Source organism: Miniopterus natalensis, chromosome 2, assembly GCF_054644295.1.
Source record: "Miniopterus natalensis isolate mMinNat1 chromosome 2, mMinNat1.hap1, whole genome shotgun sequence".
In the NCBI taxonomy this organism is placed as follows: domain Eukaryota; kingdom Metazoa; phylum Chordata; class Mammalia; order Chiroptera; family Miniopteridae; genus Miniopterus; species Miniopterus natalensis.
Window position 1 is genome coordinate 152,116,015 of NC_142082.1, and position 27,738 is coordinate 152,143,752.

The 27,738-nt window shown below is 37.9% G+C and overlaps 1 protein-coding gene across 1 annotated transcript in view; it reads left to right on the top strand.

Annotated features, from left to right (window-relative positions):
- The first annotated feature begins 496 nt into the window (after positions 1 to 496).
- Positions 497 to 27,738, top strand: part of AMN1 (antagonist of mitotic exit network 1 homolog) — a 45,748-nt gene continuing 18,506 nt past the window's right edge. The window contains exons 1-6 of the mRNA XM_016199084.2: positions 497 to 610; positions 5,342 to 5,474; positions 18,611 to 18,755; positions 20,232 to 20,449; positions 20,765 to 20,821; positions 25,502 to 25,613. Coding sequence (XP_016054570.1) covers positions 573 to 610; positions 5,342 to 5,474; positions 18,611 to 18,755; positions 20,232 to 20,449; positions 20,765 to 20,821; positions 25,502 to 25,613 — 703 coding nt within the window. The 5' untranslated portion in view covers positions 497 to 572. The remainder of the gene's footprint in view (positions 611 to 5,341; positions 5,475 to 18,610; positions 18,756 to 20,231; positions 20,450 to 20,764; positions 20,822 to 25,501; positions 25,614 to 27,738) is intronic.

Sequence of the window (27,738 nt, forward strand, 5' to 3'; positions counted from 1 at the left end):
CTGTAAAACAAGGCTCAATAATTCCAACTTGACAGGATTAAGTGAATATGGTTAATGACTGAAGGCACGAAGCGCAAGCGCTCAGTAAACAGCAGCGACCCCCAGCTCCTCTAAAACGCTCGGTCTAACAGGAGTGGAGCCTCCGGCGCGCACAGCCAAACGCACGGCCCAGCACCAAATGCTTCGCTGTAGTAAGAGCAGCAACCCCTCGGCGACGCGCGGCAGGAGGTGCGCCGAGCCAGGCTGCGCGCCGGGCTGGAACTCCCGCGGAAACCGCCCGCAGCTGGAGCCCGCGAGGCGGAAGAACTACAACTCCCATAGTGCCTCACGCGAGTTTAGGGCTCCTCTACATTTTATGACTCCAGCCCCCGCCGCGAAGCTCTCAAAGACTCCATCCCAAGGGTTCTCTCTTCGCCTTTCAGTCCCGAGCGTGGCGCCGTCCCAGTCTTCGGAAGAGACCGCGTGACGTCACGAGGTCCTACGCATTGTGTGGAGAGCAGGAGTTGGAGGACGGTCTCTGGCTGGGTTCGGCGGCCCTGGGACTGCGGAAGAGGCTCTGGAGGGCCGCCGCGATGCTCCACCCGGAGCCGGTCAGTCAGCTCCTGGATCTGTGAGTGCACCCTGTCCCCGCCTCTTCTTCGCCCCGGCCCAGTTTGGCGCTGCTCTCCCTCCCGCCCCCTTTCCACCCCCGGACCAACGTAGAGGCCCAGCTGGTGTTTCTCCTCCTGGGTGCCTGGTTTGTCGTCTCCTCGGTGAAGACCGTTGTGCCCAAGCGGGCGGCTGGGCAGGGCGGCCCCTCCGGCCTGTGGCCTGGGCGTCCCAGGTGGTGTCCGAATCCTCAGCCAGCCTTCACAGCTCGGCGCCCCGGTAGTTCCTGGCAGGGGCCTGCCTGTGACGGGGGCTGAAGCGCGGTTGAACAAAACACTAGATGGGCTGTCCAAAGCCTTCAGCCAAGTTCCACGCAGTGCCTGTAACCGGGATAAATATTGATTCTTTGAGGCAGCGTGAGATACCTGGGTGCATCTCTGCCTTTCCCAGCTGTGTGGCCGTGGGAGAGGAACAGCCTCTCTCTGTGCCCGAGTGCTTAGCTATAGAATTAGCGTAACAGCACCTGTGTCGTGGAGCTGTAGTGAGAGATTAACTTAACACTAAAGCCCTTAGAAGGATACTTAGTGTCAAAAGACATTTCAGAGAGCTTTACTTGATGTGAATATTTTATTGAGTGAGACAGTAGCTCAGAGGCATGTGGTTAGGATGGCTTATAAAGTGAGACGGAGGGAGTTGCTTAACCTTTAGGATGGTGGTTATCATGGGAGTTTTCAGACAGCAGGGGACTGGTTAAAAGTGATTATCTTATATTATTTTTAGGAAGGCCATTTCTAGAAGAAAACATAGGAGAATGTCTTCATGAACTTAGGACAGTGTAAGAGCTCATAAAGAGACACCAAAAAATACGTATAAAGAAAACACTGATGCAGTGAACTTCGTTAGGATGTATTTTTGTTCAGCAGAAAACATGATTAAGAGAGTGAAAAGGCAATCCACAGAATGGGAGATATATTTGCAACATTTATAACCAATAGAAGGCACATGTCTAGAATATAAGAGGAATTCCTACATATCAGCAAGTAAAACAGTCAACCCAAAAGAAAACTGGGCAAGATACGTAAATAGATACTCCATAAGAGACCATCCAACTGCTCAATAAAGAAATGAAAATGCACTCAAATTAATAATCAGGTATTGTAATTTAAAGCCACAATGCATTGCTACTATACACTTGCTAAACTGGCTAAAATGAAAAAAAATGGCAATGCCAAGTGTTGACAAGGATGTGGATTCCAGGAACTCTCATCAACTGATGGTAAGATTGTAATTAGTATAAACACTTTGGAAAACTGTGTGGCATTAAGCTAACATATGTATACCCCGTGAGCCAGCATGTCCACTCCTAGATATATATTCAATTGAAAACACAGGTACATGTGCACAGGAAGACATGTCCAACAGTATTCATATAAATATTAAGAACAGTAAAAAATTATAAACTACCCAACTGTGCAACAACAGTAGAATAAGTTGTTCAGATGGTGGAATATTATGCAGGAGTGAAAATGGACATGAACAAACTGAAAATCAAAATGAACAAAATATAGCTATCTGCATCAACACAGATGACTCTTGCAAACATATTAACAAAAGAAGTCAAAGATGGTAGAGCAATGTTAAAGCCAGACTGAATAGAATCTTAAGTGAAAAACATTAATATGGGTAGAGAAAAACACGACTTAATAATAAAAGGACTATTCCACCAAAAAGTAGAATGATCATGAATTTACAACTAACATCATAGTCTTCTTAAAAAAAATTGTCACGAGTACATGGACAGTTGACAAATTCAGTCATAGTAGAAACTCCATACACTACATTTAATAAAGTACTCTATGTTACTTGTGGATTTACTTTAGTATTAAAAGTATAATAAAATCATATACAGAAACTTTTAAAAACTTTAGGATAGACATCTGTAATATTTTAAACAAAAATAAAAATTATACATTAAAAATAAATAAATAAATAAAAACGTTAGGATAGTGGTTGCCTCTGAAAGGGAAGTAAAGAGAGTAAGCCTGATTAAGTGTTCAAAGGAGGCTTTAATTGTATCTGAAATGTTTTATGTTTTAAGAAGGATATCTGATATGATACAGTAGTAGCATTTTAAACTTCTAGGTTTTGGGTACATGAATTTATATCATTCTCTTTTATTTTCCTGTGTTTTTGAAAAACTTTATTTTAAAACAGTAAGCATATAAATTAGCAAAAACTAGTACAGATGAAAGGAAAACTTTCAAAATACAAGTATTGTAAACTAAGAATTCTACAGATTTAGAAGAAAAAAATAACAAGAATTAAATAATACTATCAATAAGCAATCATATATTCACATAATATATTCACAGAGCTATTTAGACACATATATATAAAATACAGAGAGAGAGAACATTGCATCTCTCAAATAGAGAATATACATTGTCTGAATATTTATAGAGCATATACAAAATCAGTCATGTATTTGACCGCAAAAACAACTCTTACAAATTTAAGTAAAAAAATAGCAAAATGGACAAAGGCTATGAATAGACAGTTTAGAGAATAGTATATCTAGACAGCCAGAAAATTCATGAAAAAATGTTGTTTACTAGTAATTAGAGAAATACAAATTAGAGTAATAATGAGATACCACTTTTCACCCATTAAGATCTTCCAACATTTAAAAGTAGGTATATCTTGCCTGGCCAGCTTGGCTCTGTGGTTGAGTGTCGACCATGTACCAAGAATTCCCCCATTTGATTCCTGGTCAGGGCACATGCCTGGTTTTCGGGCAAGATCCCTAGCAGGGGGCGAGCAGGAGGCAGCCGATCAATTCGATACATCGATGTTTTCTATCTCTCCTCCCTTCTTCTCTCTCTAAAATCAATAAAAACATATATTTTTTAAAAACCATAGTGCTGAGTGAAAAACTAAACAAATCTATGACAAATACCATATACATAAGTTAGAAAGACATGCATACAGCAATCGTGTGTAAAGGACAAATACAATAAAAAGAGATGCACAGTAGACATTAGAATGGTTTCCTGGAGTGATGGAGGATGGGATTGGGAAATGGAGATAATGAAAATAAATGGTAAAATAAATAAATAAAATGAACAGTAATACCTACTGCTTGAGGGATGTAGAGGGAAAGGAACCCTCCAATACTGATAGAAATACCAGGTATTACAGGCTTCCTGGAAAACAGTCTGACAATATATGTTAACATATTCTAGAAACAGTGGAATGCTTATCAATAGGAGAATGACAAAGTAAATCATCCACACTAACATATTAGATAGCTATTAAAGGAGAATTAAAACTGTACTTGAGCCCTAGCCAGTTTTGCTCAGTGGTTAGAGCGTTGGCCTGGGGACTTCAGAGTCTCGGGTTTGAGTCCAGTCAAAGGCACATACCTCAGTTGCAGGTTCAATCCCAGGCCCTGGTTAGGGCGCATGCAGGAGGCAACCAATCGATGTGTCTCTCTCGCATCAGTGTTCCCCCCCCACACACTCTTCTTCTCTCCTTCCCTCCCTCCCTTCCACTCTCTCTGAAAAGCAATGGAAAAAATATCCTCAGGTGAGTATTAAAACAGCAACAAAACTATACTTGACACTTTAAAGAATTTCATAAGATATTAAATAAGATAAGGTAGAAAAGTGAGTATAGAATGCTGCCATTTTATGAAACTAGTCCTCCTCTCACCCTTTAAGTGTATATGTGAGTATATGTGTGTGTACAAGCACAGAGAAAAATATGAAAGGGCAGACACTAGGCATGAAGAATTAAACTAATGAAAAGGGAAAGGATAGTGAAAGGCAGATGCCACCAAAAGAAAAAAATAAAAAATAAAAATTGTGCTAAAAAAATTCAAGTGAGTGACCACATTTACCCATGAATGTAAAATTATGTATACATGGGGGTATTTGTAGGTGGAAATTAAATAAGATTTATATTTATTTGTTTAAAGTATGAGTTTCTCAGATAGTTGGAATTTCAGGCTGCATGTGCATATGTTGGTCATATGGGTCTTGGTTGTTGCCTGCTGTGATAACTCTGGTTTTAAGCATATACAGTCCTGGCACTAAGTTTGTTTTCTCTATGATTTGTACTATTTGTGGAATCTTTGTGATTATAGTTTCCTCTAGTGATTTCATTACCTGCATAATTTTTAAGAAAAATAGTGAATACAGGTTTGATGGTTAACAGATAAAACTTGTCAATTAGAAGGCCCTTACTTAGGACTATGGGACTGAAATGTCTTAGGATTTAGAGAGACTGACTTAGAAAAAACACTTTTTTTGATCATACAGAATGCATTTTAGCAAATGAGGCATGCAAGAAAAAAGGTTAAAAATCACAGCAGTTAAAAATCACTTCTAAGAGGAAGAATGGCTTGGTCGTTACTGAGCACAGACTAAGCATTTGAATCTTCTGAAGCTTAAGTTGTAAATATTAATATAAAATGTACACCCTCTTCAGCAATGTTGTAACAGCTATATATGGTGCCAGGTGGGTACTGGAAATATTAGGGGGAACACTTTGTAAAGTATATGATTGTCTAACCACTATGCTGTACAGCTGAAATTAATACAGAATAATATTAAATGTAAACTGTAATTGAAAAATAAAATTTTAAAAATGTACTCTCTTTATGAAAGGACTAAGTGCTAACAAACAGCATTAAATAAATACTAAGAATCAATACTGATACAGTATAATTTACCATATTACATTTGTATTTCAGATGCCTTTGGTGCTTCACGAAGAATATTTCCAGATATATCACAGACATTAAGCCTTTGCCTCCCAACATAAAAGATAGACTGATTAGAATGATGAGCCTGCAGGGACAGATAACAGATTCAAATATAAGTGAGGTAAGAGTATGTACAACTATAAAACAAGCATATTATATTTTATTGTTTTGGTATGGTTTCAGAGTTCTAGAGCAATGGTATATAGTAGGATTAATAATAATTTTAAAATATAATAAACCATCAGGGTTCTTTTTCTCTCGAGATAACCAAAATGTTCACGTGTAATAGTCCTAAAACATCTTCTACCATTCTTTCAGTTACTTCCCTTGTCTTCATAGTACCAGCACCCTTGATCTCCATGTTTTCAAAAAGTTTTAAACTCTTTGATCAATTATACTTCAATAAAGCTGGAAAAGGTTTAATGCAAGGTGAATAAACAGACAGTGAAAAAAAAGGCCCAGGATAAGAAATATATGTAACATTGTGACTCTAGTACACAAACTGTACTTACCTGTAACAATACAGCAAGTCCTCCAATAACATCATTTTGTTATAATGTTGATGAGATGCCATAGGAACTTTACTCTTATTTTTATCAGTTAGCCTATAAAATTGATTTCAGTATATGTCATTTGACTTAAAGTTATAGGACTTATCAATGTTGTTAAGTGAGAACTCACTGTATTGTGTGCAGTACACTTGGATATTATCTATTTTATTCTATTATGTCTTATTTCCTTTAAAAATGTTGATCGCAGCCTACTAGATTGATTTTATCTATTCATGGATAACAATCAGCAGTTAAAAATCACTCTTCTCGCCTGCCCGGGCGTGGCTCAACGGTTGAGCATCGACCTAGGATCCAGGCGATCGGGGTTTGATTCCTCGTGAGGGCACATGCCTGGGTTGCGGGCTCGATCCCCAGATGGGGGCATGCAGGAGGCAGCTGATCAGTGACTCTCTCATCACTGATGTTTCTATTTCTTTCTCTCCCTTTCCTTTCCTCTCTCTGAGATCAATAAAGATGATGAATATAAAAAATAAAATAAAATAAAATAAAGTAGGTGCCAATATTAAAAAAAAAAATCACTCTTCTAAACTATTCTCACTTCTCTTCTGGATACCTCACTCCTACTAATTTATACTTATTCCTTTCCCTGCAACCTAGCTAAAATTGGCTATTCTTTAAGGCAGTCATATAGTAAGGGTTTCCCACCTGAATTAAAATCCTGGCTTTGCCCTGGCCAGCGTGACTCAGTAGCTAGAGGGTTGGCCTGCTGACTGGAGGGTCTCAGGATCGATTCCCAGTCAAGGGCACATACCTCAGTTGCAGGTCCAATCCCCGCCCCAGGTCAGGGCACATGTGGGAGGCAACCAGTTGTTGTAACTCTGTCACATCAATGTTTCTCTCTCTTTCTCGTCTCTCTCTCAGCCTCCCCTCCACCCTCCCTTCCACTCTCTAAAAAAAAAAAAATCAATGGAAAAAATATCCTTACTCTTTGGATGAGAATTAAAAAAAAAATCCTGGTTTTGCCACTCTTTCTGACATTGAGCCTCAGTTTTGTTTTTTTGTCTTTTTAAGAGAACTTTGCTTATATTTTTAAAAAGGAAGAAAAGAGAGGAAAGAAAGAAGGCAGAGAAGAATCAAAACAGGAAAGATACTGAAAAAAAAAACTTCCCCAGGCCTACCTCCCATCCCTAAGACAGTTTTCCCAAGTCCTGCGCGTATGTGTGTGTGTGTGTGTGTGTAGGCTGCTAACACCATGAGAGTGTCCCAGGGCGGGTCAAGTTGTTGTCACTGTCCAAGCCCCCTCCCTGCTTTCTCTGTAGGGCCCCAGCTTCACCTGCTGTCACGTGGGGTGTGTGTGTGGGGGGGGGTAAGTGAGTCTCTGGGGTTACAGCCATCATCACTGTCTACAGAGATTAAAACTACAGTAGCCCCCCTCTCTGTGGGGGATACATTCCAAAACTCCCAGGGTATGCCTGAAAGTGTGTATAGTACTGAACCTTGTATATACTATGTTTTTTCCTATATGGATATACCTTTTCACTTAAAGGAAGCCGTTTATGGCTTCTCTTGGGCATATCTGAATTGCCAGCATCATTACTCTTGTACTTTGAGGCCATTATTAAGTAAATAAGGGTTACTTGAACACAAGCACTGCAATACCATGACAGTCAATCCGATCACTTAGATGGCCACTGAGTGACTAATGGGCAGGTAGGGTATACAGTGTGGATACACTTGACAAAGGGATGATTCACATCCCAGGCAGGATGGAATAGGACAGTGAAAGATTTCATCATGCTACTCAGGATGGCGCACAACTTAAAACTTATGAATTCTTTATTTCTGGAATTTTCCATTCAATATTTTTGGACCATGATTGACCACAGGTACCTGAAACTAGGGAAAGTGAAACTGGAGATGGGGAGGACTACTGTACTAATTGATGTCTTTACCACACATTCTCCCCAAAGCCTGTGATCAAAAGGAAACAAACTCTGATGGTAGCACTCCAGCATATGACTGTGCCTGTGACTTCACATTGTTACTGTGCTTCAGTGTGTCTTAGTGTTTCTTCTACATCAACCTGATGCACCTTTAATGCTTTATTTCCCTCATGTTGGCTTGCATTTGAACATAGGCATTTTAGTGTTGTAGTCTACTTGTCTCTAAGGAGGTGGAGTAATATCAAGTCCTTACTGTTGATGGGTCTGTGGATATATATAATTTATGTGTGGCTCTCGGATGAAACATAATACTGCAGAAAACTGGTGAGTTTCCTCCCTTCCCCACCGTCCCCACTTAATCTATATTTCAGTGATTTAAAATTTTTTATGGCAATCTTTAATATTCATTTAAGCTTAATTTCACCTGAATAGAAATGGGCTAAGGGGATGAATGAGATAGAAAAAATAAAAGTGTGATTTTCCTTGGTGCTCTTCCCCTAACCCCCATCCTTACAAGAGTCCTGCTTATGAAACGAGATCTAACTTCTGTTGTAAATTGGCACACATCTTTGGATAGCTCTCTTTGAAATATTTTCTTTTTATAGTCTGAATGGAGAAGGCCTTTTTTAACATGGCACTGTGAAAGAAAAACAGCAAAATGGAGTTGATAATGTCAAGAGAGCAATCTAAAATGGAGCCAGGAGGCCTCCAAGAAGCTGAGCTAACACAACCCCTTTATATGAAGTTGAACTTTTAAAGTGAGCTAAACCACAAATGGCTACATCCTGCTACAGTTTCTGGAACTGGCTCTGTATCACTGAACTGTCTATTAAGAAATAAAATTTTCACTTAGCGATAGACACAAGCAATCAATTATGTATAGCACAATATAAGCCCACTTGCCAGCACCAATCACAGCTCTTTCAAAACAACTTGCGTAACCTTTTGGAAACCCCCCCTTTTCAGTTTTATAAACTCTCTTTCCCCCTTAGAACACAGTTGGGTTTCTAGGTAAATCTGTGTGTCCAGAATTGCAATTTTTAAAGACTCTAAATAAAGCTTCTGTTTGCTTTTCAGTTCTTTTTGTTTGTTTGGTTTGTTTTATTCTCCCCTGAGGATATTTTTTCCAATGCCTTTTCAGAGAGAGAGTGGAAGGGGGAGAGAGAGAGAAACATTGATGTGAGAGAGAGACATCAATTGGTTGCCTCCTGCACGCACCCAACTGGGGCCAGGGATGGAGCCTGCAACTGAGGTATGTGCCATTGGCTGGAATCCAACATGGGACCCTTCGGTCAGCGGGCTGATGCTCTAAGCACTGAGCAAACCAGCTAGGGCTGTTTTTCAGTTCTTGGTCAAAATTAATTGACATTACATGGTGTCAAAAAGTGGGATTCAGAGTGACTTACCTGTCATTCCAGTACCTTCATGGATTTGAGTTAGGTACCAACAAGGGTCCATTGCCCTCTGTTGTCTTCCTGGTGGTCCCAGATCATTTTGGTAAGTTATCCTGGATCGGAATCTCCCTCCTTGGTTGAGGTTCAGGCTCTATTTGGGCATCCTCTCTTGTGGGCTTTTGTGTGTGTGTGTGTGTCTATGGGACTTAAAATGCCTGTCTGGTGAATAATTACTCTTTTAAAAAATGGGAGGTTCACTTTAAAAAATATATATGTTTTTATTGATTTTAGAGAGGAAGGGAGAGGGATAGAGAGAGAGAAACATCAGTAAAAGAGAGAAGCATCAATTGGCTGCCTCCTGCCCTGACCTGGAATCGATCCGGTGACCTCTTGGTTCATGGGTCGATGCTCAAGCACTGAGCCATACCAGCCTGGCGGGAAGTTCACTTTTAAGGGATCAGCTGCTGAACACCTACCTTCTGGAACTTGTGCTGGAGCTATGTACGAAATTACAGGCCCTGTCATCTTGCAAAGTTCTATCTTGTTGAACCATAATTACCTGGGATAATACAGTTAAACTGGCCAATTTGGGGCCCTTTTAAAATTCCTATTTTAATCTATTTGCACCGTCAATTGAAAAGACTGCAAAACTAAGCAACCTTATAAGGCAGCAATTTTCAACTGGTGTGCCACAAGAATTTTTAAAACATGGAAGACCTGACTATTTTAGTCAGGGCACTGACCTCTTTTCCCTTAGGTTGTCAAATAAAAAATGCCAACAGCCAATACAACAATAGCTATCGGGTGTAAATGAATCAAAATCATACCTATTATTTTAGTCATATCAGCAAAAAATATATTTTTTGGTGTGCCAAAGAATTTTAGTACTTTATGTGTGCCATGAGATGAAAAAGGCTGAAAATTGCCATTGTAGGAAGTATGTTTTAATTGGCATTTTGAGACCTCCAAATGTACAAATGATTCAAAAATTGTTTCTCTCCAAAACACAAATTCTAAATTAACCAAAGCAAATTCTGAGTTATCTCAGAGGCTTACTCAACTTGAAGAAACTTCTAAATATCCTCCTGATGTCTCCTTATCTATACCATCCTCTCCTTTGCCTCCTGCCTTTCCTTTCCCTCCGTATCCTTCACTCACTCATCTCCCTTTTTATAATGAAGCAACTGAGTCTCCATTAGGTGCCCCTCCCCCGCTCTTACCACCCCATTTGAAGTCAAGCCGTTGGATGGGCCTGGCTCAGGATGAGAGACCCTTATTTCTTATATCCCATGGACTAACGCTGAGCTCCATGCCATTACTAAAACTTTTCCTAATCCCAAAGAGGATCCCACTGGGTTTGCTAGAGAATTTCTGCTTACTATCCAAACATGTGAGCCAGAGTTCTCTGACCTGTGTCCACTTATCCACATGCTAGTGGGAGAAGGGCATGCTAGGGAAGAGAAACAAGGTGCATGGAAAGACCCTATGAAAGACTTCTCCCATGAAAGACTTCTCCCATCTAGGACAAGAAGCCATGAATGAAGTCTGAAAGCTGGCTAACCAGCTTCATGGAAAGATACCTGAGGCTTTTCCTTGAGTTATTGATTGGAAGAAAATGTAAAAATATGTTCAAAAACGCGATGAAACTGTTTTTGATTGCTATGATAGATTTGAAAAGTTTTAAACTGTATTCCAGCATAGACGAAATCAATGAAGACAACTCAGTGCTTTTTAATTTATTCTTTGTTGAGGGTCTACAAGGCGAACTTGAACAACAGGTTAAAAAAGTTACAACTTAATTGGGCCACCATGCAAACACATGATTTAGGAAACTATGCTGAGCAACTCTCCTGAGCTGTATAAAAGCATACCAGAAAGAAAGCTGCATAAGCCTTAAATGCCCAAATTCAGGCAACCTGAGTAATGAATCTACAATTACAACAATTGATGGCTAAATCTGCCTTTCAAGGTCCTCAAGGCAAACGACCATTTGAAGGTTTTGTGTGTGTGTGTGTTTTGTTGTTAGAGGAAGGGAGAGGGAGTGTGTAACATTGATAGGCTGCCTGCTTCATGTCCCCTACCAGGGATTGAACCCGCAACCTGGACATGTGCCCTCACCAGGAATCAAACAGGCAACCCTTCGGTGCATGGGACGATGCCCAGCCAACTGAGCCACATCAGCCAGGGCTAAAGGGGTGTTTTAATTATTGCAAAAAAGATTATTTAGAGCTCAAAAGGCCTATAGCCTGTAGAATTTGTGAATCCCCCTCAGGGATTCGATCAAAGTTTTCTTAGCAGTAGGGTTCTGAGGATCAAAAAGGGGTTTTCCCATGCTTTTAACTAATTCCTTAGGAAAAATTGATCTATTGGGAATGAAGGAACTAGGGCCCTGGTGGATATGGGAGCCACCTTATTTTATCAGTTTTTAACCCTGTCAGCCTCCATTTCTCTCCCTTTAAGTACTGAAACCATACAAATGGTAGGAGTTTCCAATTGGCCCATGACTGGCTCCAAATCCCTTCCAATTCCTTTTCAACTTGGACCTTTCCAAGGAACTCATTGATTTCTTTTAGTTTCCTCTGTCCCTATTCATCTCCTAGGACAAGCCTTTCTTGAAGCTCACAAAACCCATATTTTCTCTCAAAAGGGGAAAATATTCTTTTTTAAAAAAAATTTTTAAATTTTATTTTTGTTTAAAATATTACAGATGTCCCTTTTTCTCCCCAATGACCCGTTCCACCCCGTCCCATCACCCTCCCCAGTCCCTCTCCCCACCATTGTCCATGTCCTTGGGTTGTGCATATATGCATCTAAGTTCTTTGGTTACTCTCTCCCCCTCCACCCACCCACCCTCCTCCATCCCTCTGACATTCCTCAGTCTCATCTATGCTTCCATGTCATTAAATCTATTCTGTTCATCAGTTTATTAAGTTCTTTAGATTCCACGTATAAGTGAGATCATGTGATGTTTGTTTTTCTCTGTCTGGCTTATTTCACTCAGCATAATTTTCTCCAGGTCCATCCATACTGTCCCAAAGTGTACGAGATTCTTCTTCTTTATAGCTGTGTAGTATTCCATGGTGTAAATGTCCCACAGCTTTTTTATCCACTCATCTCCTGATGGGCACTTGGGCTGTTTCCAGATCTTAGCTATTGTAAACTGTGCTGCTATGAACATCAGGGTACATATATTCTTTCCAATTAGTGTTTCAGGATTCTTAGGATACATTCCTAGGCATGGAATCACTGGGTCAAAAGGCAGCTCCATTTTTAAAAAGGGGAAAATATTCTTACATCTTAAGCTTCTAACTAATGACTTTCATTAGTCAAGATCTATGGAGATTTGTTAAAGATGTAAGAGCCATAAATAATGTGGTCGTACGTAGGCACCCAACTGTGCCTAACGCTCATACTTTATACCTTACTGTCAGCCATACCACGAAAAAGTAAATCCCTTTTGGTAAATCTTTGTAGTGCTTTTTTTTCTTTTTTAGCATCCCTGTTGATCCTGAAAGCCAGTTCTTACTTGCTTTCACATGGGAAGGACAATATACTTGGACAGTCTCAAGGTGACACTGAAAGTCTGACTTTCCCCACATTTTAAAGGCAGATATTGCCAGTATAGAATTCCCTTACCCCAGTTCACCCTATTACTCTATATGAAGGACCTCCTCCTCTGCTTACCCTCAGAAGCATCCCTTGAATATAGCCTCCACCTCCTTGAGAACTAGCAAAAAAGAACATAAGCTATCTAAAGAGAACATTTAGTTCTGTAAAACTCCTTTGCCTTTAAACCCTTTGAGGTGTGGCTAATGGACTATTTAGTTGCCCCCTTCTCAAGAATATAAACGGGTTAGTAATGATTTGTATGTTTTCTCTTTGGGTGGAAGAATTCCCATGCCTCAGAGCCACAGCCTCAGCAGTATGTAACATACTCCTAGGAAAGATCTTTCCCACCTGGGGAATCCCCTCAGAACAACATAATGACCAGGGAACTTCTTTTACAGAATAAATTACACAATGTGTTTGTAAGATCTGGCCAGTTTTGCAGCATTCCAGTGTGTTTATCATCCCAAATTTTCTGGTCTTGTAGAATGGACTAACAGGCTAATCAAAGTTCAAAATGACATCCCGACCAGGTGGCTCAGTTGATTACATCATTGTCCCAAGACGCCAAGGTTGTGGGTTCCATCCCCATTCAGGGCACAGACAGAATCAACCAATGAATAAATGGAACAACAAATCGATGTTTTTCTCTCTCTTTCCCTTCCTCTCTCTCTAAAAAAATCAATAAAGTTAAAAAACAACCCACACCTCGAAATGCAAAACTTGTAGAGACTTTTAATCTCCCTCGGCATAAGGCTCTTCCCTTGATATTGCTCAACCTAAGATCTACTCCTTTCAGCAAACATAGACTGTCTCCTTTTGAAATTATTACTGGCAGACCCATGAAATTAGGTCAAGGAATGCATGAACCCACACTGCCAAAAGGAAACCTCCTGCTCCACTATAGGAACTTATACGGGCCCTTAAGAATAACAGTTGGTAGAGCAAAATTTATATAGCGTGCTCCCAGGAGAGGATCTACAACATCATTATCTCCAACTTGGAGATTATGTCTATTGGAAATGCCATCTCCATAAAGATGCCCTTCACCCCCAATGGAGAGGGCCATATCAAGTATTACTAAATCTTGTGCTATTAAACTTAGGGGTATTGACTCATGGGTTCATGTTTCTCATTTAAAAAGGACACTCACACTTGAGTGGCCCTTAGCCTATTGGAGGTCGTAAGCTGAAAATCTCTAAATAATCAAAGATACCATTAGAATTTTCATTCTGGGTTTAAAACAGATGACACCTGATGTAGACAGCTCTCTCAAGACCCTGGACCAGGCCAGTCATACGTGATTCCACCCAGCAACCCTTATACTTCATCTTCCCTTTAACCACCTTTGTTTCATTTACTGATTATATTATCATTGCCTAATTTTTGCCTGAAAAAACTCTTAATAAAATAGTCTTCCTTTTTCTAGCTCTTTAGTCTAAATTTCAAGATGAACATACTCAGATTCTTATGCCTGCTTGCTGCAATGACTACCCTATTTGCTCTTCAACACTCTTTTGCTCCCACTATCCAACGATTATCTAACAGTGTCAATTTAACTGACTGTTTGATATGTACCCAAGCTAATTATATTCATGATGAACCAGAATTAGTGGCTTGGCCCTTAAGCCTTGAAAGCTTATAAAACCTAACGACATATGGAACATTTAACCTTCCTGTAGCCAAATCTATCTATAAGGTCTTCCCAACCTACAAGGGAATGCCCATAAATACAATCTGGACTTATAACTTGTCAACTGTTTTGAAAATATAAACAGTTCAGGCAGAATCTGGGGTTTTGTCCCTTTAAAAATGTATAACTGCAGTCTTTTGTATGATTCAGCTGACCATGAGTTCACATCCCAATGAGTCTTAAGTGACTGCAGTGTTACTTCTTACAATGTCTCTCTAATATGGGGAAAATCAGGAAATAACCCCACTCAATCCTGAAAAGCAGATGTCCTCTCGCTCTTAGGGACTAGATAAAAAAAAATCTGGTATTTGGCGGGAAACAAATGAAATCTCTTAGATTTCAAAAACTTGGAGCAACCAAACCCATGCTAATCTTTCAATCCTGACCCAAACATATAGAAACCTCAGTTCTATTAATTACTCTCATGTATGATGACTTTAATGTCTTCTGCATTGGTAACTATTATGATCATCCAGCATAGGGAGAAATAGGACTTAATACTTCACTCAGAGTCTGGGTTGAAAGGCCTAATTACATGTTCTCACTTGTCTTATTAGGTGCCTTGAACAATGACTAAGAGCCACTACCGTAATAATAGTAGCCCAATGCCCAGAGATGTTACAACAAATCTTGACTAAGACCACTTTTACAAAGAACTTTTGATCTGAAGAATATGTGACCTAGCTCAGCTTTTAGCAAGCCTCCCTGTTGCTTAAATATGGCCATAAACTCTCCTATAGTACACTCAGGAAACTACTTTTTCTCCTACATGGGACATGACATATCAGGAATGAGCCTTCCTGGTGATGGGGATCAATATTGCCTTTTCAGTGATGGTCCAGGGATGATTCTTAATGACTCATCATCGACGCTTTCTAAGGAAAGATCTCTATCTAAAGAGAGAACTGTGAGAGAAAAACAGAAAAATGGAGTTGATATTGTCAAGAGAACAACCTAAAATGGAGGCTAAGGACTCCAGAAAGCTGAGTTAACACCCCCACCCCCCATGTGAAACTGAACTTTTGAACTAGGCTAAACCACAAATGGCTTCATCCTGCTGATACAGTTCCGGGAACTGGCTCTGCATCACTGAACTCTCTACTAAGAAATAACATTTTCACCTAGCAGTAGACAAAGCAACAGTCATGTACAGATAGCATAGTGTAAGTCTGCTTGACAGCACTAATCACAGCTCTTTTAAAACAACTTGTATTATCCCCTTTGTCAGTGCCACTCTTTCTGTCTTTATAACCCTCCCCACCCCCAGGACACAGTTGGATTTCTTCCCAAATTTGTAGCTCCAGAATTGCAATTCCTAAGGACCCCAAATAAAACTTTTTTTTGCTTGCAGTTCTTTGTCATAATTGCAGTTCTGGGGGTCTAATTCCTAAGGACCCCAAATAAAGCAGTTCTTGGTCAAAACACCAAAGTTAGAAACCAAGAAGAAAAAGATTGATGTATTTGGTTACATTAAAATATGATCTTCTTTATGGCAAAAAGAGAAAAGAAGCAAAGTCAAGTAACTAGGAAAAATATTTGCAATATGTATGAAAGTGTATGGGCTTTTTTAATCTTAATAATATAAAGAATCCCCACAAACCAATAAGAAAAATCAAAACAAACAAGTATTATAATAGAAGAATCAGAAAATACTCAAAGGAAAGAAATACAAATCACCAATAACATGTAAAAGGATATTTAACCTCATTAGATATAAAAGTCACAGTTTGTCTTTTAGTTTGGCAGAGACTTAAAAAAATAGTAATACCCAGGGTTGGCAATAGTGGGGGAAACTGTCCCTTTTATCCTCTGCAGATGAGTGGAAATTGATAAAAGCCTCCTAGGAGGACAGTTTGGCACTATCAAAAGTCCTAAAATTTTTTTTTAAAATATATATTTATTGATTTCAGAGAGAAGAAGGGAGAGAGAGAAAAACATCAATGGTGAGAGAGTCATTGATCGGCTGCCTCCTGCACGCCCCCGACTGGGGATCAAGCCCGCAACCTGGGCATGTGCCCTGACCCAGAATCAAACCTCGATCTCCTGGATCCTAGGTAGATACTCAACCACTGAGCCACGCCCAGCAGGGCAAAAGTCCTAAAATTTTGCTTACCATTGACTCAACAGTTTTACTTCTGGTATTTTTTCTAGTTTAATTGACATATGTCATGTAAGTTTAAAGGAGGGGTGGGGAACATCTGGCCCACGGGTCTTATTATTTGGTCTGGCCCTGCCAATGCAACCATAGGCGGGACTCGAAATTCAGTAAATCTAGGAGCTTTTTTCATAGCGAATTTTTAAGTTGATAATTTTGCATGGCCAGCAAATAATGTTATAAATATCCAAATGGTCCTTGGGAGAAAAAAAGTTCCCCACCCCTGGTTTAAAGTGTTAAGCATGTGATGATTTGATACACTTATTTATTGCAAAATGAGTACTACAATAGGGTTAGTCAGCATCTCTATCACCTCTCATAATTATCATTTACTTCTGGTATTAGTTTCAAGAAAATAATCGGGAAAGCACACAGTATGCTCATCATAATGTCATTTATAATAATATAAATAGTTAACAGTTATATACAGCATATATTATAAACAAGGTACCTTTATTTCTCACAAAATATTATCCCTGTTTTAATAATTAGGATAGTGAAGCACAGAAAAAAACAGAGCTTGATCACACTCGTAGGGTTTAAACTCAGGCAGTCTGCCTCCGGAGTACATGTTTGTTTTTGTTTGTTTGTTTTTGTTTTCCTTTTAATTTTGGAGAGAGTGGAAGAGAGAGGGAGGGAGAGAGAAACATCAATGTGAGATAGAAACATGGATCGGTTGCCTGTCACAAGTGCCCCAACCCGATGGAACCCACAACCTGGGTATGTGCCCTGACTGGAAATCAAACCCGAGACCCTTGGGTACATGGGAGGACACTCCAACCAACCAGCCAGGACCAGAGTACATTTTTAATCACTATACTATATTGCTTTCTAAATCAGCCTAAATATTCAACTTAAGTGCCAGTATAGGATGCATTTAATAAGTTATGGAATAATATGCAACCACAATTATTTTTGTAAGAAGTGCTCGTAAGTATGTATGATCTGATCTCATTTTTCTTCAAAGACTTTTTTTAAACCCAAAAAACATCAAAACTAATATTTTTCTTTGGGTAGTGGTACTATGGGTAATTTTAGTTATAGGGGTTAAAAACATGGCCTTTTCATTGAGAAAGACCTAGCTCTGCTCCTCTTTTGATTGTGTAGTTTGTGTTGCTATTTAAGCTCTGGATGCCTCAATTCCCTCATTAATAAAATTCAATGACCAGTCTCTCAAGGGTGTGTGTATGTGTGCATGTGTGTGAGAGAGAGAGCAAGAGAAAGAATATTAAGTGACAGTGTATACATAGCACACTTAGTACCCTTACTGGTGAGTGTCCAATAAATTTAGAAATACTTATTCTTATCATTGGTATAATTTTTCCAAATTGTCTGAATGTTTCACAATAATAATACATTACTTTTATATTCAGAAAAGTAAAGCCACTTCTATTTTGGAAAAAAGGAAAGAAAAATACTTCCAGAGAGAGAGCTCAGAATGCTTTAAAATTGATCTGCTACTTGTTGCCCTCAAGTGAATATTCAGTAATACTGGGTTTGTTTGTAGTAGGTCCCAAAAATAAGAATGAAGGAGGGACAGTACTAGTACTGTTCTAAATGAGCAGTGCTGGTACTGTATAAGCATTTGGTATGTAAGAGGTGCGTAGCTAGAATGGCTAATAACAGGCAGGAACTACTGGAAGAGTAAGCACCTCCACCACGCTGTTTCTACTTCTCAGGTCTAGTGAGACTTGACTCTACCCAGCCGTGGTTCTCAACAGTGCTGTTTGTTCCAATAAAGGCATTAGAGGCACTAGAAGGTGCACGTCCAGTGGGAAATAGGCTTGTTTTTCCCCTGCTTTATGTATCTGTCTCCACACAGACATGTTTCTATATTCTTTGCTGTATTTTCCATCCTCCAGTTGTTTGTTAGGACCACCAAAACACTGACTATGGAATAAACATTCGTATTTATAGGAAAAGTTAATTTTTCAAAATCACGTATTTATTGCAGATTTTACATCCTGAAGTCCAGACTCTAGATCTCCAGAGCTGTGATATTTCAGATACTGCTCTGCTGCACCTGTGCAACTGCAGAAAACTGAAAAAATTAAATTTGAATTCCTCAAAAGAAAACAGAGTTTCTATAACTACAAAAGGTATGTTTATTAACACTGAATGAATTGGTAGATTACTATTCACCATCTGGCATAATTTAGGAGCAAAAAAAAAGGGGAAAAAAGAAAGTATGAAGATGTCAAAGAAATAGAAACTATCAACAAAAATATTTAAACTAAGATAAAGAATCCAGATTAGAATTCTTGCTTATGACCAGTGCTGAAAGTTAAGAAATACACTGGGTAAGTCACTACCTTGCGTTTTAGACATATTTAAAATAAACATGGATAGATACCTCCATATTTTAAATATTTTGCCTGATACAGTGGAACAAGAAATGACCAGTTCATACTTTGTTAAGGCTGTTTGGATACAATATTACAACAGAAAGTTATCATCAGATTAAATTTAGTAGGCACTCTCCTATCAGTCTGTACAGTGCAGTTTTTAAATATAGCCAGACAGCTGCATTTTAAAGTGTTACTATTACATTAATTAGTGAATTTTTACCTTTTTTTCAAAATAGGATTTTTTACCTTTTTCTTCACTATAAGAAAGAAGGACTTACTTGACTAAGTTTCTGGAAAATTTTATGGGTCATTGGCTACACTTTGCAATAATTTCAGTTAGCAAGTTAGGATTTTCACAATATTGCAAAGAAACATAAGTTTTAAAATGTTTATACAAATAATAACTCAGAACTTTCATTCTGTACAATGATGAATAAAACAGAAGTTCTTTCTTAAGATATGGAACAACATATGCCCTACACATAAATTTATCATCTTCTGCTTTGTGTATTTTGCCCATAAAGGTATCTTTCCCCAGCAGACTGAAGGGCCCAGGATCTTGAAGTACTCTTTTTTTTATGTGGCACATTATCATGTGCCAGTCTCCAACGTGCATTTGCATCAGTTTAATTAGATTTAAGGACTTCTCTTTTCTTGACCCTCAGTAATATTGGTCCAGGCTAACAGATAAGGAGCATGGTGGTAGAAAAGGGCAGAGTCAAAGAGAGAAGAGGGAATGCATAGACAGGTATGATTCCTAAGGATAAGCATGGAAACATTATTTAAGACATTTGGGCAATTTAACTTTGGTTTTTCTTCAGAGGCTACAAGAAAATGGGCTTTATTACTTTAAAATGTTTGTTTTAACAAAAAGGAGACTCATTTACTATTTAATTACCTAATATGGCTCTGAATGACTTGGCTATTTCCTAAAAGCAAATCTGCTCTCTACTCATAAACAGTAAAGGCTGACCATAAATGGCAGACATTCTGAAGAATATACTACAGACTGTGTAGAGAATTCCTGAAACAGTCCAAAGACTTTTAAATAATGACGGCATCACTGAAAAATAAGTATATCCTCGCAGATGGACTATTTTGAAAAGGGCTCTCATACAAGTAGATATATCATCATATCAGTACTAGTGATCAATAAAATGAAAATCAGTTACATTTCTCATGTATATACTTTATAGCTCATTGATACATAATTGTGTTTTCCCCCAGGAATAAAAGCTGTGGCTTCATCTTGTTCATTCCTTCATGAAGCTTCTTTGAAAAGATGCTGCAGTCTCACTGATGAAGGAGTCCTTGCTCTTGCACGCAATTGCCGGCTGCTAAAGATTGTTGATTTAGGTGGCTGCTTAGGTATTACTGATGTGTCCTTACATGCATTAGGAGAAAACTGCTTTTTTCTGCAGTCTGTCGATTTTTCAGCTACTCAGGTAAATGAAATATAGACTTGAAATACAGAGGTTGTTTGTGTTTGCCTAATATATTTTCAGTGACTCATTAGAAGAACGTAATTATTTTTGTTGAAATTGTTGACTACTTCATGCTTTGGTGGTCAAATAATTGCAGCATAATTTGGCACATTCTGATCAATTATTTTAAGTAAGGGTAGAAGATATGTGTGGCTAAAACGCATATTTGCTGAATGAGAGGCAGTAAAGTTATATCTAAATGATTAATAATTTTTAGAAAATTTTACTTCCATCATCTCCCATTTATGTGCTGTGTTGCTTTTTCCCTTTGCTCAGGTATCTGACAATGGTGTGGTTGCGCTTGTTAGTGGACCTTGTGCCAAGAAATTAGAGGTAATTAAAAAATATCTATAAAGATGATGCTAACTCAATTTTTATATTCTCAGAAATTATTTTTTAAACTTAGCAGACAACCAATGCCTTATTATCAATTAGGTAATTCCATGGATTTTTGGGGTCTCTATCTCTTTATTCCCAGAGTAAAGAAAAACTGGTAAAGGAGGAGATAAAGTATACTTTAAAATAAAAACCCATTGCCCTGGCCAGTGTGGCCCAGCTGGTTGGGTGTCGCCCTGTGCACCAAAAGGTTGCCTTTCAATTCCCGGCTAGGGCATGTGCCAGGATTTCAGGCTCAACTCCCACCAATTGATGTTACACTCTCACATCGATGTTTCTCTCTCTCTCCTTCTCCCTTCCTCTCCCTCTAAAAATTAATAAAAATATTTTAAAAAGTAAATAAATAAAAACCCATCTTACTTCCGATGAAAGTTCTTATTTTCCAGAAGTTTTAGCTTCTCACATATTTGAGGATAGTCTTATTTTAAATGAAGACTAAAAATTTGTCAATGTAAAGTGATAGTCTTTAGAAGTTTCATGTCTGATTGATATTTCTACCAGGACTACTTATTCTCTTGCCATCATAGTTTTCTGGATCTATGAAGGGATCCATAAAGGATACCACTATGTCATAAAATTATTTTTAGCTGAAGGTTTTTGAGAATCAACCCATGCAAAAGAAAAGCTTTGTCTGAACTACCACCCTCGCCCCATCTGCCTAAAAGCAGAGCCTTCCAAAAGAATTCACTTGCCATCAAACCCTCTTCCAGGAAGACTTCCCACAGAGCAGAGATCTCTCCTATGACTGGAGAAGTCAGATAAGAAATTGCATAAACAAAAATTGTCAAAAGACATTCATACCTCCCATGTACTCTCCTAAAGGCCCATTTTGTCTTTCCCAAAAGTCATTTGTTTTTCTCTAAGTGTCCTTTCTCCCCGGCCCCTTCCCCTGTTAAGATGGTATATAAAAAAAAGACAAAATTCTAGCCATTTTGTTGAGCCACTTTCTCTTCAAGCATCCATGTGAATAAACTTTGTCTTTTTTTTCCTTGCTAATCTGTCTTTTGTCAGTTTAATTTTCAGGCCTCCAAGGACAGAATCTATGAGGATAAAGAAAAGGTTTTCCCTCCCCAATAGCCACACTGTACAGCCATTTTAAAAGATCTTAGATTAGTGTTTGGTTTTTGGATTCAATAACCTGTTTCTAAATATATTTAGAAGCCTTTTGTCCTTGGATTTAGGGCTCTTCTTTCACAATTTATAGTGTTTGTTTTTTAAAAATCTCTTATGTTTAATATAGCTGTGCTTGTCAATAATAAGTCACATCAAATCCTTTTTGGAAGTAAGCATGCTATAAATGAATTGTAAATGTTAGTAATAACTATTGTCATAGAATGGTGCTGCCATGTTTTTGCCAAAATATTTCTCCTTCTTGAGTTAATGCCCAAAGAGATTATTTTTTTGTGATATTTTATATATCTGCATCCTGCTTGTATGTATGTGTGTGTGTATAAAAAATAGCATATATTTATTTTTTATAAACCTTTTAATTAAGAAATTATCATCTTTTTCTTATACCAAGTTCCAAATCCTAAATTGCATCCTAACTGTAGGGGCAATAAATTGCCATAATTTTTACTGTTTTAAATACTAATATTGTTCAATAATGTTAGTATTTCAGCCTTCATGCTCTATATTCATTAGGTTATTTCATTCTTACAACATTATCCTATATTCACCATCATTTTTAATAAAGTTCGCAAACAGATAACCTAGTTTATCACTTTCTAATAAAACCACCAGGAAATTAATTGTTATTGCATTGATAGGAAATATACCTACATATTTACTTTAGCATGATAAATTGGAGCACCAAGCTAAGCACTACATAGAGTGAATATACTTTCACCTATGGCTCATAGCATCTTGGTGCCCACAGTTTCTGAGAAACTGAAATAGAAACTAAACTGACTCTTCTCTTGTGGATATGTAGGCCTACCTCTTATCAGATGCCCTGTTTCAATCTGTGGCTTTTAATTTGTTCTAGTCTGGGAAATTAAATTGTCAATCTTGCTAAATTATTTATAATTTGAAAATAAATTTGATTAAAAATCTAATAACTTTTCCTAAAGCTTGACAGACACTTAGTACAAACTTATGTTACAGCATTTGTTCAACGTCATGAATGTTTCTGAAATCTATTGATCTGAGTTCCCAGTGAGCAGGGACCATTTTGTTCATCATTTTATCCCCAGGTTTTACTGTGGTTACAGACACATGCACCTCAATAAATGTTCTCATATTCTTATATTATAGTCATTTTACAGCTTTCTATAATCTTCATGATTAAAAGTTTAATTTGCTGTGTAAAATTATTTATTTAGTCAACAAATATTTATTAAGTACCTGCTATGTTCTAAGCACTAGCATATCAGAGAACAAAACCTGTTTATATGATGTATCATTCTTTTCTTTAATCATTTTTCTGTTAGTAATTCAGATTACTTAACTACAAGAAATAACCATATGTTGGGGCATATCACTTTTTTCTTCCATTGCTATCACAAACTAACAAAAATGGAACAAGTAGATCCATAAATATTAATACTTTTTCAATGGTCCTAAATTCATATTGCTAAATTGCTTCCCACATAGGTTATGCTGTGAATTCACAGTTTTTGCCAGGACCCAAATTTGCCAGATAAAATATTTTCTTTAATGCCTTAATTTAATATATTTTAAATGGAACTTGAGTCAAACACAGTTCCTTCCATTTGTTGTTCTCAAATTATATTTCTTTGTCTGTAGCCTTTGCCAATTTATAACATAGGATACATTTTTGCCTCAATTTTTATGAGTTTTCAATATACTCAGGATTTCTTTATTTCTAAGATATGATTAATTATAATATTTACACCAACTTAATATAAACTTTTCAGGAGAAAAGAAATACACCTCAGCTATTAGATAAATCTTCCAGAATTGTTAAAAAAAATTTTAATTATGGTCAAATATACATAATCGCTTTTTGATATTTGTTTCCACCTTTTGGCTACTGTGAATACCCCTGCTATGAACACCGGTGTGCAAATATCTGTCTGAGCCCCTGTTTTCAATTCTTTTGAGCATGTACCTAGAAGTGAAATAGCTAGGTCATATGGTAATTCTATGTTTGTTTGTGGAACCACCATACTGTTTCCACAGCAGCTGTACCATTTTATATTCTCACCAGCAATGCAGAAGGGTTCCAAATTAGAGCACCAAACAAAGGATATATAATATTTCAAACAAATGAAAAAGTATAGAAAGTAATATAACAGAGATCTATGGGCCAATCACTTGAATTTTAATATTTTCATTTTCTTCAGTTCTTTTTTAAAATTGTAAGTTATATCCAAAGCTCCTCCCTCACTTGTTCCCCCTTTCTTCCTTTAGAGGTAACCACTATACTAAAGATGCCTGTGTATCTTCCCTCATGTGTCTGAGTACTTCATCTTTCTCTCTATATAGTATTGTTTTAAAATTTTACATAGTGGTTTCATAATGTGTGTGTTCTTTCATAGTTTGCTTTTTTATTAAAAGTTGTTTTTTTAATTTTTCAAGCTTTATTGAGGTATAATTTACATACAGTAAAATTCACCCATTTTAAGTGTACAGGTGGATGAATTTTGGTAATTGTTATATAGCCTTGTAACCACTACCATAATTAAGATTAGAACATTTCCATCACCCAAGAAAGTTTTCTCCCGTATCTTTGTAGTCAGTCCCCTGCCATGGCCCTCCCCTCAAGCAGCCACTGATTTACTTCATCATTATAGTTTTGCCTTTTCTAGAATTTTATATAGATGTAGTCATAAAGTATATAGTGTTTAGGTTTTGTACTCTCTTTTTACCTCTTTCACTTAGCATAATGTTTTTGAGATCCACCCATGTTGTTGCATGCATTAATATTTCATTCCTTTTTTTTTTTTTTTCTGAGTAGTATTCTGTAGTCTGGATATGACACAGTTGGTTCCTACATTGACCATTTGATGGACATTTGGGTTGTTCCATATTGGGTTATTATAAACACTGCTGTGAACATTTGCATACAAGTCTTTATGTAGACATATGTTTTTATTTTTCTTGGGTAAACCCTGGGAATGGAATTGCTGGGTCATATAGTACATACATGTTTAGCTTTATAAGATACCATACTGTTTTCCAAAGAGTCTGAACTAACATTATGTTTGAGATTTTTGTCTAGTAATACAAGTAGATATTTTGTATTTTAACTGTTTTTATCTTATCCTATTATATTAGTAAACCACCATTTATTTACCCAGTTACCACTCCTTTGCTGTTACAAATAATATTGCAGTGGCATATTTAAGTTGTTTCCTTGCACACATGTACAAAAATTTCTCTCTATATAATGGACATCTGCAGTTAGAATTGCTGGGTTCTAAGGTATACCCATCTTTGGCTTTCATAGATATTGCCAAATGGCTTTATAAAATGGTTGGGCATTTAACTTATAAAGCTGCTATACTTTCCAAATTATTGCAGACTTACACTGGTCCTTTCTATAGGCTTTTTCTTACACGTAGACATTTGGTTCTTTTTGTATCAGAGGATTTCACAAGTTTTTTCATACTGTATTATAAACCTATTTTTTCTTTTGATTATCCTAAATAGGAGATTCATATGGGACATTGTGTGAATCTGACTGACGAGTCTGTAGAAGCTGTCCTCACTCGCTGTCCTCAGATACATATATTACTGTTCCATGGATGTCCCCTAATAACAGGTTAGTGTGATAGACTGCTTGGGCTCAAATCCTGGTTTTATCTTTTAATAACTGTGTGACCTTGAGTAAATTATTTCACTCGTTCCATTATTTAGTTTCCTCATCTGTAACATGAGTATAATGACAATACCTACCTCATAAACTTGGTCACGATGACATCTGACAACACTTTACGTGGTGCCTAATACATAGCAAGGGCTCAGTTAATGTTAGTCATGGTGGTGGTAGTGATGGTAAGTGTTAGTAGATGTTAACCATGATGAGGATGACGATGGTGGCACTGGTAGTGGTCATGATACTAAACAGTGCTTTATGCAGACAATAAAAAAGTTTATAACATTACATCTATCAAATATGCTATATGGCGTATTATCTATAATCTCATCAAGCTGTAGCCATTGAGATTCAGAATAATTTGTAATGTGCTGCTTTCCTGAAGGAGAACAAAGTAGTTAACAACCATTTGGCCTGTATAAGAGCTATGATACCACCATGCTGCCCAAAACACAATGCCTCACCCCTTTTGTATTACCATACTCATGCCAGAGTACAACCTGGATCTCACCTGTAAATCAGTACTCATGCCCAGTCCTTCCAGCTCATTTCTCTAATTACAGTCTAAACAGTTACTCTCCAGATTGAGTTACTTCCCTAGAAGTCCTTTGGACAACTTCTGTTTTTTGTTTGTTTGGATTGCCAATCTAAACCAAGTCTGTAATGGATTATATTTGGTTATCAGTGACATCTATAACAAAGACTAAATCTTATTTTAGGCAAGACAGTTCTCATAAAACTAAAGCTAAAAGGGACATTTAGACCTGTTAACAGTGGTTACCTCTGGGGAAAGTGTAGAAGGACAAGGGTAGGAAAAAACCTTCACTACATACCCTTTTCTACCTTTTGAATTTTGTATCATGTGGATGATTTCACCTGTTAAATTTAGTAATGATAATTTTAAGAAAATAATTTAAAATGAGAAAAATTCCTAGAACTGACTACAGGGGAATGGTACATGTGTACATTACTCTTGGGGTTGTGAGAAGGTAGAAGGAGTCTCTCTGGTCATCAAACAAGGCAGTAAATTGTACTCTAAATTAAAGTCAGCTATTCTTATAAGGTGGAGGAGACCACAATATGTGAAATGTAGTAACAGCAACCTTTGATAACAAACCTTTTCAGAATACCAACTAAAAGTGCAAAAATGTACCCACTGAGCTCTGTGCACATTTCAATACGTTGAAACAGTAGGTGATACTCACAAAATGACTATTTTCCTCTCACTGTTTCAATTACAGATCTGCTTTAAAGGTGCTAGTTTTTCCCAAAGCCAGGTGAAATATCAGACATGTGCCATTGACTTTTCATATCATTCTCAGATAGTTAAAAGTCTTGTCATGCCCGGCCGGGCATGGCTCAGCAGTTGAGCATCCACCTAGGATCCAGGCAATCGAGATTTGATTCCCAGTCAGGGCACATGCCTGGGTTGCAGGCTTGATCCCCAGTGGGGGGCCGTGTAGGAGGCGGCCAATCAATGACTCTCTCATCATTGATGTTTCTATCTCTCTCTCCCTCTCCCTTCCTCTCTCTGAGATCAATGAAGACAAAAAAAAAAAAAAGAAACATTTAAAAATAAAAAGCCTTGTCATTTCATATCACTGAAACCCTCTCATTTCAGTAATTAAAATGTTTTAGGCCCATGTAATACTCCAAACAAGTTCAAGTTAAAGCTTTCTGCTCCTCCAGTCAGCTCAGGTTTGTTGTAGGTGGATAGGCTGCAGTGGGTAAGGGGGCACTGTTAGTTTCTCTGTCTCACCATCTCATGCTTCTCTTCCTTCCCTAGTTTGCCCACCATAGTTTCTGATCCCACCAGTGTCAGTACATGGTGGGAAAGAAAACATCTTCCTTGACCACTACTACTATGATCTAGTGTCAGCACTGTGGGCTCTATGGGTGAGCTGATCCAGATCCATGCTCTCGCCAAAGCGGGGCATGTTTTGGTCATTCAGAGCCCACTTCCTACTGCCCCCCTTATCATTGCATACATCTCCTATCTGCAGTTCTCTTGATTCAAGTGCATGTGTCTCTTCTGGCTAGTGGCTAGCATTTTCTCCATCTGCTCCCAGGC